This window comes from Myotis lucifugus, unplaced genomic scaffold, assembly GCF_000147115.1.
Source record: "Myotis lucifugus unplaced genomic scaffold, Myoluc2.0 scaffold_112, whole genome shotgun sequence".
NCBI lineage: Eukaryota > Metazoa > Chordata > Mammalia > Chiroptera > Vespertilionidae > Myotis > Myotis lucifugus.
The window spans coordinates 482,363-496,065 of record NW_005871160.1 but is presented as its reverse complement, the minus strand read 5'-3'; the positions used below and the strand labels follow the sequence as shown (position 1 = coordinate 496,065).

The 13,703-nt window shown below is 43.3% G+C and overlaps 1 protein-coding gene across 4 annotated transcripts in view; it reads left to right on the top strand.

The window, feature by feature from the left end:
- The window catches only part of TBC1D19 (TBC1 domain family member 19), a 109,182-nt gene that overhangs the window by 75,091 nt on the left and 20,388 nt on the right, over positions 1-13,703 (top strand). For all 4 annotated transcript variants that reach the window (XM_014459650.2, XM_006093260.3, XM_023757751.1 and 1 more), the window contains 2 exons: positions 2,549-2,633; positions 4,820-4,864. In XM_014459650.2, the coding sequence (XP_014315136.1) occupies positions 2,549-2,633; positions 4,820-4,864 (130 nt within the window). The remainder of the gene's footprint in view (positions 1-2,548; positions 2,634-4,819; positions 4,865-13,703) is intronic.

The following is a 13,703-nucleotide window of genomic DNA, read 5'->3' as shown; positions in this document are numbered from 1 at the left end:
CATGTCCGACGCCCCCGGGGGATAGTTGGGACATGACTCTTGGAAAACAAAATTTTTTTTTGTGTACCCTCCGAATGTGGGCCGGGGGCGGGGCAGTTAAGAAAACCAAGCCAGCAGGGTTAGCAGTTAAACGCATTAGGCCTGCGGGGGGGGTGGGCAGTTTGCGGCAACCAGGCCGGTGGGGGTGGTGCAGTTGGGGGTGGCCAGGCCAGCAGGGGGGGGCAATTTGGGCAATTAGGCTGGCAGGGGGGGCAATGAGGGGCAACTAGACCGGCAGAGAGGGTAGTTGGGGGTGACCAGGCCAGCAGTGGGGGACAGTTGAGGGCAACAAGGCCAGCAGAGGGGGCAGTAAAGGGTGACCAGGCCAGTGGGGGGGCAGTTAGGGGCGACTAGGCCAGCACGCAGAGGCAGTGAGGAGTGATCAGGCCGGGGGTGGGGGGTGGCAGTTAGGGGTGACCAGGCAGGCAGGCAGGTGAGCGATTAGGAGCCAGTAGTTCAGGATTGTGAGAGGGATGTCCAACTGCCGGTTTAGGCCCAATCCTGGAGATTGGGCCTAAACCGGCAGTTGGACACGGGGATCGGACATAAACCAGCAGTCAGACATCCCCCAAGGGATCCTGGATTGGAGAGGTTGCAGGCTGGACTGAGGGGATGCCCCCCCACCACCCCCCTGCCCCCCCGTGCATGAATTTTGTGCACCGGGCCTCTAGTTGTAAAATAAAAGAAATGTAAATGGAAGAGTGTAATTAAAGCAGGAGGCCATTTTTTACCTATAAGATGATGATAACCCATTTTGATGAGAATAAAAGAAAATGTGTATTATCTTGCTGTTGGTTTCTGGAGGGCAATATGGCAATGTGTATCAAAAACTTTAGATTTAAAATGTCCATCACTTGACAAGACATCTAGTCCGGGTTTAGGAGTTTAAGTAAAGGTGTACATAAGTATCCTATATAATAAAAGGGTAATATGCAAATTGACCCTAACAGCAGAACGACTGGGAATGACTGGTCACTATGACACACACTGACCACCGGGGGGTAGGCGCTCAATGCAGGAGCTGCCCTCTGGTGGTCAGTGCGCTCCCACAGCCATAAGCCAGGCTGACGGCTGCCAGCACAGCAGTGATGGCGGGAGCCTCTTCCGCCTCCTCAGCAGCACTAAGGATGTCTGACTGCAGCTTAGGCCTGCTCCCTACTGGCAAGTGGACATCCCCCAAGGGCTCCCGGGCTGCCAGAGGGATGTCTGACTGCTAGCTTAGGCCCAATCACCCGGGGAGTGGGCCTAAGCCAGCAGGTGGACATCCCCCGAGGGGTCCCAGACTGCGAGAGGGCACAGGCCGGGCTGAGGGACCGCCCTGAGTGCACAAATTTTTGTGCACCGGGCCTCTAGTTTAGATATAAGGAAGTTCACTGTGACATTGTTTATAATGTGGGGAAACTGGAGATAATTAAATGATCAATAAAAAAGATAGGTTAAGTTAAACTTGTTCATCCATATAGTGGAATATTATGCACATTAAAATATGGGTAGGAAATATTTATTTTATAGTATGGATAGAAAATAGGTTCTAGAACAGTATTATAATCCTATTTTTGAAAATTTTATATGTGTGTATAAAAAGAGTCTGAAAGAATATACATAAAAATATTAACAATGCTTGGATTATCAGTGCTTTTCCTATTTTGATTATCTATATTTCTTAGTATTTTAAAATATAATAAAATTAATCAGTGGCAATGGTTGGTACACATTTCACCCTTAGGCCTGACTGCTGCGCAATCTTCATATTTATCATTTTTCTAAAGCTGACCCTTTTCTTGTATCTTGAACCCATAGTTCCCCTGTTTACTCACTCCTGCTCTGGTCCAGCCCTGACTCTGTGTCCCTGTTCTGTGAACTGGCCTTGACTTTTCCAGTCATTTCCAACTTATTTTCTTAGTAACATCTTGAACCCCAGGTCTTCTAATACCAAGACCCAGATTTCCTGTCACTAATTGCCTTCCTGAAGATTGGCCCTCTGCCCCCAAATCCCAGGCTGGTGTCAGCAACCTGGTCCCTCCCAATAGACATTCTTGATTCAGGTATACTCCCACCCTCTACCTGCTGGTAGGATGGTCAGCTTCTAACATGCATTGGGCTGCCTCTTGTTCCACTGCACCTGCCATCCCTTCTAAATATCTTGAGTTGCCTTCCCTCCCACCCTGACATGCCAGCCGCCCGCTGCTGCATCCCAGCAATCCCAGTTTCCTGCACTTCCCAAGCTGCTCTATGTCACTGCAGTTCCTTAGGTTCTCATACACTTCTCATGTTAATTTTTCCCCAGGTTTTTCTATTTGCAGCTACAAAATACAATAAAAGAATCAACTGGTAGTCAGCAACTTGCATTTTTGGCTGCACTTACCGAGGATATACCAATAGAGGGCACTCCTCCCATTGCTAAGCATGGTACTGAACTTGAAAGACTCTACCTCAGTGCCTCCCAACCAGGAAATAGCGAGAAATTAAACAGTGCTTAATTGTCTGTTTTATCCATTGTTATACCCAGGTTTTACTTTGTTTTTCCCGGGATACGTCTGTGTTGGGTCACTTTGCATACAACAGTGCTTCACCACCAAGATCATACATAAGAGGTAAAATCGTAGTAACATAAAGGAAGTATTTTTAATGGTTTTATTTTATTTTGTTTTTTGATAGACATTGATCTGTTGCCTCCCACATACACCCCAACCAGGGATCAAACCTGCAACCTGGGTATGTGCCCTGACCAGAGTCAAACCTGCCACCTTTCAGTGTATGGGATGACACTCCAACCAACTGAGCCACACTGGCCAGGGCAAGGACATATTTTTTAACACATTATCATTGCTCTCTCTATTGCTGTTTTTGTCTTACCTGTTGACTTCTATTTTCCCTTTTATAAGTTTATCACATGAATTTGCTTTTCTAATTTTTTTAATTTTCTATATTTCTTCTCTCAAAATGTTCTACAACACTTAAAATTTTGATATAAGTTGTATGCTAGTAATTCTTAGTGCTTTTTTCTCCTCTTAATCACTAGCTGCCTACAAGATAGTATCACTATTTCAAAATCCTGCATCACCTGACAACTGAACTTAATGCCTCAGTTAAGTTCACCACTTAACTTTTGTTAAGTGGTGAACACCCAGCACTTAAAAGTTATTGTGTGGTCCCTGTGCTGTCCCCATAAAGAAACGGTTTCTCCTGTATCTACTAACTCTGAGTGTCTGCCTGATTCCTTCAACCCCTGCCCTAGGACAAGCCCCATCACATGCTGGGATCAGGCTACCCCACCCAAGTTGGGGGCTCTCTCTGTTCCATTGCTCCTACCTTGAACTTATAGAAGCCTTTTGTTTGCTTGTTTCTTTAACATTATTTGCTAAAAACCTGATTCTACAACTTAATGGTCTAATGGAATCACCTCTTAACTCAGCCAAGTTTTAAGGCCATCCATCAGTTGCTCCTGTCTTAACCTAGCTAATTTTGCTTTCCTGATTACCCCACATTACCCCATATTCCAGATGCTCCCCTCATCTGGAAGGATTTCCACTGTTCCTCCCCCAAAATCATATGTCCTTGAAGAACTAGCCTATATCCCACTGAGCCAGCAATCCATCATCAATTTCTCTCTCTTCTCAACCTCTAAAACACTTAAAGCCTGTGCCAGAAAATTTAGCAAACATATCCTCAGTGTTTCATATTCCAGTCTGTATTATAAGCCACATGATTGAGGGACTGGCCTTATATTTATTTTGTTTCTCTTGATATCTAGCCCAGTATTGAGCATCCACCAGGTGGTCTTTTCTTTCTTTCTTATCTATCAATCATCTATTTTTCCTTATTCCATTCTCTCCTTACACACATGATCAGTCCTGTTGTCTCCACCTTAACTTAAACTAGTCATGGTTCTTAATCTTCATTTTCTCTTTGCCACCACCCCCAACAAGAACAAAAATTTTTTTTAGAATTAATTTAAAAATATTACCTTAAAGTTTAGAGCAAGATTGCATGTGACTTTTCCATAGACTCAAAGTGTTAGAAAAACTATCAATATAAACATAAAAACTTCCTAAAGATATTCAGAAGGTGGGGGAAAACTCAGAACCTTAAAAGTTTTGAGGAAAAGCTATTTTTAAAGACTCTTTTAAACATTTGAATATGATGAGTATACTTCAATATTTTGAGACAATTTTGATTTCAAATATTTAGCCTTGGAACATATTAACTGTTTTGGGATTCAGAAAGTATTACCACTGTATAGTTAAAGACATTTAATTTTTAACTTTTCAACACATTATATAAAAATGTAAACTAATGAGGCGTTGCAAAGTTTAAGACTTGCTTTAATGAATAGATTAGAGTTGTTTCTAGTTAGCAAAAACAATTCTAAGCTCAAGAAGCTTGAAAGCATTTGTTCTTTTAATTATTTTGTATCGCTTGCCTTGTACTTAAGTTTATACTGTTGATTTCAATTGATGAAAGGATTTGCTAATTTCAACAGGTTGACTGGCATATTTTCAAATTAATTTCATACCATAAAATGAAATGAGATTTTACTATTGTAGTTTTATTTTTTTAATCTTTATAGTTGAAAGTATTACATATGTCCCTCTTTTTTCCCCATTGGCCCCTTCTAGCCCACCTCTACTCCCCACCCCAGGCCTTCACCACCCTATTGTCAGTGTTACTGTTGTAGTTTTTTAAAATTCCACTAATTATTAGTACATTCACAAAGTGAGTTAATTTTTTGTTTTGTTTATTTAATCAGACTGAAACCCTCTATGGCTTTCTCTTCTAGGAAAACTAGGAATAGAAGAATATGCTGTCTTTTACCCACCAAATGGTAAGAGTAATGCTGTTGCTTCCTCTAGTGGGAAATAGAAAGATTACAACTTTTATAATAGGAATGACTTTCTTATTCTCTATCTTTAAATAGATAATTATCATCTAAAGCATACATTCTACAGGATACCACTTTTAATGAGCTTTTCCATGTTTGTAGCAGGTTTGCGCACACTGTGATACCCTTTCTGGTCTTCCTTGAGACCAGAGGTAATATTTGTGGGGAAACTCAGCAGACAGGTGTCTAAGCCCAGGGCACTGAGTTTTTCTCTGAAGAACATGGCTAGTCCACCCAGGAGCTCCCCTTTGCTTTACTGGAGCAGGGCCCTAATGAGAAGTTGCCTTGTATTGCACTTTATTGTCCTCACAATTTTTTAAAAATATATTTATTGATTTTTTACAGAGAGGAAGGGAGAGGGATAGAGAGTTAGAAACATCAATGAGAGAGAAACATCGATCAGCTGCCTCCCGCACACCTCCCACTGGGGATGTGCCCGCAACCAAGTTATATGCCCTTGACTGGAATTGAACCCAGGACCCTTCAGTCTGCAGGCCAACGCTCTATCCACCAAAGCAAACCGGTCAGGGCATGTCCTCACAATTTGATAAGTATAGTGTTTTCGAAATAAAAAGATTATAAAGAAATATATCACTGAAATAATCTATTTTCATTATACAAAATGATCAACTGTATAATGACCTCATTACGTATTAAATATTTATTTGAGAGATTAAGTAGTTTTTAAGTTACGCTTCTTGAAAAGCAATATACAGCAGTCCTCATTATGATAATATTAAGCTGCATCTTGAAGGAGGTCTTTTGCTCCAAGTTAAGAACATGGGCTTTGTAATCCATCTGACCTGGGTTCAGATCCCAGTTCTGCCAGCTCACCCTGTGACCTTGGGTAAGTGACATGACCGCTGAACTTCAGATTCATCATCTAGAGCAGTGGTCGGCAAACCGCGGCTCACGAGCCATATCCGGCTCTTTGGCCCCTTGAGTGTGGCTCTTCCACAAAATACCACGTGCGGGTGCGCACGTACAGTGCGAAGTTGACTTAAAACTTTAAGTAAAGTTTATTAAGTTAATTTTAGGGAACGTTGTGGAGTGAAAGAAGATGTAGTGTCGAGGATTGAGAAAGGTATGTTGAGATGGTTTGGACATATAGAGAGGATGAACGAAAGGAGATAGACAAAACAAGTATACCAGACGAGTGTGGATGGGAGAGTTGGAAGTGGTCGACCTCAGCAAACGTACCTCAGTCAGATTGAGGATGTTTTTAGCAAAGCCCAGCTTAGGAGTACCCTAATTAAGTTAATAACAATGTACCTACCTATATAGTTTAAGTTTAAAAAATTTGGCTCTCAAAAGAAATTTCAGTTGTACTGTTGATATTTGGCTCTGTTGACTAATGAGTTTGCCGACCACTGATCTAGGGTGTATGGATAATAGATGGTACAAGGTATAACACAGCACAGTGCCTGATGCATATGTAGTGAGTCCTCAGAAAATGCAGCTGTTACCAGTGTGTTTAGCTTCTTTATTGCCCACTCCATGTACAACTCACTGTTCTCTGCACCTCTCCGTGTGTGTCCCCGGTCCGCTCATGGCCACCGTCCTGCACCCCCTTCAGCACTGGTGTCCTCTGGGCCCACCCCACCTGGTTCTGCTGCCCTCCTTTCACACGGTTTCAGGGCCTTCTGATCTGCTCTCTTGGCTCTATTTGTTAATTACTCTAACATTTATATCTTCAGTTCTGACCTCTATAATAATTAACTCAAACTTAACATGTCTGAACCTGAACTCATTATTTTATCTTCCTATGCCCGCTATTCAAAAGAGAAAAACAAAATTAAATTTTAAAACAAAACAAAGAACTGCTGTTTCTCTCTCAGTTAATTGTCCTCTCATCCAACCACTAATTCAAGCCGAAAGCCCGGCAGTCGTCCTCTCAGTCTTGGACCCCTCATTGGGTAATTTACCAGAAACGTCCACTTTTATCTTCAAAATACACGCGGGACCCCTGGCTTCCTCACTACACTGCTGTTTGTCCTCCTCGGGGCTTTGCTGTCTCTGTTGCTCATTAACTGCTCCAGACACCCCATTGGCCTCTCTTCTCCCAGTCTTTCCTTGCCTTGCTCTAGCTTTCACAATGCTTTCCTTTTACACATCTAAAAGGAAAATGGCTATTTTTTCCTTAGAGGTGTCTTAATGGCTCCTCATCTCTTCATAAGTAATATCCAAGCCTCTTGGCATGGCACATGAGGGCATTTTCTTATCATATCAATATCAAACTATTAATCACACACACGTGCACACACACACACACACCTACTCTCACAGAAGCACCACGCTGCTTCCTACCTGGTTCCCGCCTCAGTTCCCAGGCTTGGAACAGCCCCTTCAACCTCTGCTCACCGGGCTGCCAAGTCTCAGCTCAGCACCTCCTCCTCAGGAAGCTGCCCTGCACCCCAGGGTCACCTAGGGCCCTTCTCTAGGCACCCATAGCACCCAGTGTACAAAGCCTGACTGTCTCTTGCTGTATTAGCTTGACAGTGTTTGTTTATGCTCTATCTCCCCTCTAGATTGCAAATTTCATGGGGTTCAGGACTATATCATTCATTTTTGTTCCCCCAGTATTTAGCTCTAGAAAGAGTTAATGATCATTTATTTGAACTAATTAGAGGCTTTTTAATTTTAACATGTATATATAACCATAGTTATATCTGTCTCACCAGAGACTTAATTTTATATGACTTTTTATATTTGTCTAATCGGGAAATAAAACACCCCTGAAGAGCCAAGAGAGATGTCTGTGGAGTGAGGTTACTTCTGTTCCTCGGAGAGCTTTGCCAACCTAGTTTAGAACATACAGCTCTTACTAACACACAGGTCTAACAAACCTGGTTTACTGTTTGTATGCCCCCTTGTAAAAAAGGAAGCATGGAAAGAGGCTGACAGAGATAGAAGAAATGACTGACGATAGTAGAAGTAAAAAATCAGAGACCTTACAAGGGAAAATAGGAAACTATAAAACAGCATGTTAGAACATTGCAGTGAGTCAGTCCAGGACTGTGTCATGTGAGAGACAGTAACTGTGCCTTTAAAAAGGTATCTCTGGGTTGTAGCATGTTATAGTAAGTTATTTATAATGAGCACAAGGTACCCAGAAAAAAATATTGCTATAATAGCAGTAATAGTAGTTGCAGCAGCAGTAGCTAACATTTTCCAAGCAATACTACACACCACGCAGAGTGCTACATCCATTACATGTATTAATTCATTTAATCCTTACAAGAACCATCTGAGGCAGGTGCTAATATTATCTATTATCCCTATTTATAAAGAAGCCGAGGCACAGAGTGTTAACTCGCCAGCTGGTGAGGGGTAGTGCCAGGCTCTGAACCCAAGCTCTCTGACAACATCCTTAATGCCTCAGAAAGCATTACTGAGTTTGTTACAGCATCTTTTAGAAGAAAAGAAAGCAGTTAACATATTGAAAAAGTAAAATATGTATATACTAGCTTCTAGGAAGACTTTCATCCAGAATAAAAATAGTTTAATGCTCAGTGGGGTAGCCCCACAGCTGTTCCTAAGCCAGTTCTTCAGGATCTTTCTTCTCTTGGGTTGTTTTAGAACCTTCCCAGACTCAGGGAGGACGCTTCTCTGGGCAGTGAGTACACAGTGGCCGAACAGGAAGAGGCAAAGACCAGTTGGTCTGTTGTCCCTTTAGTTTTTACTCAAGACGATAATCCGCAACGTTGTTATATTACCCAACATTTCTCAACCTCTGCCAAAGACAGGAGTACTTTGAAATCTCAAGGACACTTCTCCTACCACCACCTCCAAAACTGGCCTTGTGCTGGAAGCCAATTCCAGCATGTCAGCGAGGACTGAATCATCTGGAATGGCTGAAGGCATTTCCCCAAACCTGAAAAGGGATGATTGCTTGGCTGCCAGACAGCTCAGGGTATCTTAATCTACATATTATTGCCTCCTACTGGCCAAACACCTGAACAGCATTAGGCATTTTCCTCATTCTGACAATGTTTCTGTATATGAAACCTGACCCTTTGAATCCTGCCTCGCCTCAGGACAATTTGTGTAATAAAAAACATGGGGTCCTGAGACAAGGAGATCTTAGTTTCTTTAGCTAGGCTCCTCTGACCCCCAAATGCCTTTCAAAATTATGTTTCCTCTCTGGACTCTTTTATTAAGTTACACACAGCCCTTCTCCAGATTGCTGAACCCTTCTTAATGCCGGAACAAGAACCCCGGCAGCCTTGCTCACCTGGCCTCAGTGGCCCACACAGAGGGTGTGCCTGCAGCTCACTGACACTCCATTCCTGGCCAGGCAGGTGCTCAAAGGGGGCAGATATTTGCTCACTCGCCCACCCACCCGTGACCCCCTTTCCCACGTGGACATGACAGGCCACCGTGGTGTCAAATGTCACCTCTTTACTTCATGAGAGGCCTTGTCAATGGGCAGGTTTCCATGGAACTACAGGTTCATTAAACAGCTGGTGAGCAACATTTTTGAGCTGAGGGAGATTCCACATAGGAATTTTATATGCTTTTCTTGTTTTTATTCTTTGTTCAACATGTATAACTTGTCTGTATTTATTCATTTAATAAATAGGTACTGCTCTGGCTCCCTCTTCGAGGTGAGTGACCCGCAGTAAAAGTGCCTGCTGCTAAGGAGCTTACATTCTAATGAGGGAGACATAGTAAACAAGTAAATAAATAGCTCACGAAAATAATTTCAGGGAGCCGTGAACAAGAAAAGGGCAAAGAAATTGATTATAGGTAGGGAGTGGGGGGGCATGGGGATTTTAGGGAAGGTGGTCAGGAAAGGAGCCTCCTGTGACTCTAATGTAAGCTCCAAGAGGACAAGGACCAGAATAGTTCTGGTGCCCAGCAGGTATCCAGAACCTGGAGTCATGCATGGCAGGGGGTCCCTGGTCAGTCAGCATTCGCACATGAATGAGGGAATGAAGGTAGAAGAATATGGAGAAGCAGGAACAGAAGCAAGAAGGCAAGACTTGCACTGACACACAGTGCTGGCTGAGACCGAAGCAAACTTCCCAATCTGCTGTGCCATTTGATTCCTATAAGACAGAGAAGGTCATTCATTGCCAGGGGACATTAAGTAGAGGAGTTTTAAGACTCTGGAGCAGTGGTTCTCAACCAAGGGCAATTCTACCCCCACTTTCCAACCCTCTGAGAACATTTAGCAATGTCTGAAGATGCTTCTCATTATCACAACCAGGGGGAAGAAGGTACCACCCGTATCTCATGATGCTGCTAAATGTCCTACAGTGCATAGGACAGCTCCTTGCAGTAAAGATTAGGGAAGGTTTTTGGAAGAAATCATGAAAATAGGTCATTTTAAATCTGCTTGCAAGTGTCCAGTTGATAAATAGCAATGCACTTTGTCATCTATATTAATTAAATAAATTCAAAACATCTCATAATCTAATATTCATTTGATGTGTAACTTGAGACATAAGTTGTAAACCTAATTAAAAGGTTATATCAAGTATGACTTTTAGATCGATATTTAAATACAGATATGTTCTGATGTTTAGGGAAATTTTAAGTACTAAAAGTAACAAAGTCATATTCTGAATTTCGAATTCAGAAAGATCATGGAAATACTTAGAACACAATTTATCTGTTGTCCTAATTCCTATTCTTCCTGACCAGTAGGTTATTGTGGAATGAGGATAAACAGAGGAAATGATTATTTCAACAAACGAATTAAATAAACTGTACTATGTAATCCCAAATGAAAGAGTGTCAAAATTTGCTTTTAACTGGAGTGATGGTAAAATGAATCAGCTGTGAGAGTTCTGGTACAACTATAAATGTTTAAGTATTGAGACAGTGAGGAAATGAAAGGAAAATATTTAATAAGTGCAAAGCATGTTAATATTTGGGGTATCTCTGAGTCATATTTACTATTTATATCTCATCTAGTTTAAGATTTATTTTTGTTGACAATGTTTACCTTTCTGAGTTTTGTCAAAAGCCCATTAAATCTGTACTTTGTGACATTATTCCTATTGAATGGAGTAGGCAATTAATATTTAAGACTTTCTTCAGATTGATAAGGGAAGGCTAGGATCTTAAAATAATCATTCATAGCAGACTCTTAGGCTAGATAAGAGATGGTGTCTCACATCCCAGTGTCTGCTAGAAGTAATACTCCCGGACGATGGCCAGGTGGGTGAAACTCAACCCTTGAAACACTGAAGTGATGAGAGCCAAAGGAAAGTATTTTAAAACACTGGCCAAGAACATGACAGCCTCTAAGATCAAAGACATGTTCTAGGTGGTATGTGCCCTAGAGTGTTAATGGATTCTTCAGTGCTTCTTGTGCCTCCTACTTCTGTTTGCCAGAATCTTGACTTTGTCCTTCTTCAACAGAGTGGACTGTGTACCTTTTCTTAGAGTCTTAAGCCCTGGTTAATCTTGATTAAGCTGAAACGAATCCTTATCTAACACAGAACAAGATTTTCTTACATTTAAGCTGATGCTGAAATGTGGTACTCTCCAATCTGAGAGCATAAAATAGCTACAGTTATTGACGCATCTGCTGTGTATTAAACACTATACTTGTGTACTTTAAATATATTAACTCATTGGTGTTTAGTACAACCCAATGAAGTTGGTCTTATTGGCCGGCGATTTTCAGGAATAAAAATGGAGACTCGGAGTGTTGGTAGTTTGCCTAGAGTCACACAGAATTCAAATTCCATCTCTGTGTGACTTCATTGGCCATTTCGAAGCCAACACTTAGCTACTGAGAGTTTCCTGTTCTACAGTTCCTAGTTGTGGTATCCCCATTCCTTCCCAGGCATGGCTCCATCCCACACCTGGACAGGCTTCACGCGTGTGCACGTGGACCTCACAGCCTGCAGGTGCACGCTCTGTTCACACCTTCCACAAATAGCCCCCTTTGGCCACCTCTCCACCCGGGGGGCGGCTCCACCGAAGAAGCCAGGCAGAGCCTGGAAGCTGGCCAGGGGCCTTTGGGCTGGGAATTTCAGTCTTGGGCACCTGGGTTGTGTTCTGAAAGGAGGGACATGGACTCTGGCTGAGGAGTACAGTTAGAGGTGGGCCAGAGCAGGGCCTTTACTCCATGCCCCCTCCCCTGCTCCTGCCTTGGTCTAAGAGTAGTACCCAAGGAGGAAACAGGTTGATGAACTGATACAAGCGTACATGGTGGAAAGTGGGGTAGCCAAAATCATGCCGACTGTCTATGTGCATAGAGGAGAAGGGGCACCTTAATCAATCAGGGCAAGTGAGTTGATACAAGGGTATGATTAGTGAATTGACTGGGGGTAAGGAGCAGGGAATATCAGGGAGACCTGTGGAGGAGTGTTGATTTTAAAACCTTGAAGGGGCGGGTCCAGCACAAGGCTGGAGGTGGAGGAGAGCATTGCCTACAGCCCTTGTCCTACACCCGCCCGAGCCTGAAGGAGTGGTGGCAATCAAGTCAGTAGGATTAGAGTTGTACTTGAGGGTTAGGGAAGAGAGAGGAGAGGCTGCTGATGTTAGATTCTGGCCAAATCCTGAACAGTGAAGTGTCCTTTCCCAGAGGGACAGAGAGGAACACAGTCACATTTCGGGCTGAGGGCTGAGGAAGAACTAGAAGGCAAAGATGGCTCACAGCTTTCTTCCCTGAAGACCAGGGGGTAAGGAGTCCTTTACAGAAACAGAGAATCCAGAATGAGGCACATGATACTGGGCTTTCCCAGTTTGACTTGCAGGTCAATAAAGACATACTGGTGGAAGGAGAGAGAAAACAAATACGACAGAATGTCTAGGAAAGTAGCTACAGGCAAGGAGTGGGCTGAAGAGAGAACCAGCCACAAGCATGTACACATGCACACATGCACACATGTGTACACGCACAGCAGCAGGCGTTTCTGGGAGGCAGGGAGCCTGATCTGCCAGGGGCATCAATGCCTGGGAGGCTCCAATTGGAGAAGGAACTTTTAGTTGCTCTGGACCAAGACACACAGAGAGGAGATCCCTGGGTTTAGCAGTAGAAGTTGGTGTTATAGGGGTAGAAACCAGTTTACAAAGAGTTGAGGACATATAATGAGAACATAAAGGAAGTTAATCTAGATAATTTTCAAAAAATTAAGCTCAACTTCATGGGAAGGAGAGAGACTAGAGGTCTGTTTGATGGGAAAGTGGGGCCTGGGGAAGAAAATGGGTGTTTAATGATGACAGTGTTGAGGATATTTCTAATAACGTATGACATCTTTGGCTGAAAGGCTGCAGTGGAATAGGAGAGACTGGAGCTGTGAGTACTTTGCTAGGACCCACCCACCCCTGCCTCCCTCCATTAGTGGGAGAGAGAGCAGATGCCCCGCTCTCCGCCTGGAGCCCTGCTAATCTGCACTGACTGATCCCAGTCTGTCAGTCACCACCGGAAGCCCGGCTTCCAGGCCACGCCCACCCTGGGGCTCTCGCCTCCGTGGCCTCTGTGGCTCTTTTGTCAGTGAGGCCTCCCCCTTCCCTCCGTGGTTTCCCTTCATAGCACTTACCACTGTCCAGGATCTACTCACCATTTCGTTATGATATTTCTATCCCCAATAAAAAGGAAGCTCTAACTGTCAGGACCGTGTCCGGCACATGTAGAGGCTCAAACATATTTGCCGAGTGTTGCACATGAGGGGAGGAGGGGAGAATGGATGGGCAGGATTCCAAAGCCGAGGTTGGCCAATTCTTTCTAAAAAGGGCCAGGGGACAAAATCTTACCTTTTACGGCCACAACGTCTTCCTCAAACTTCTTCTTTGGTGCATTTAAAAAATTACCCTTAAA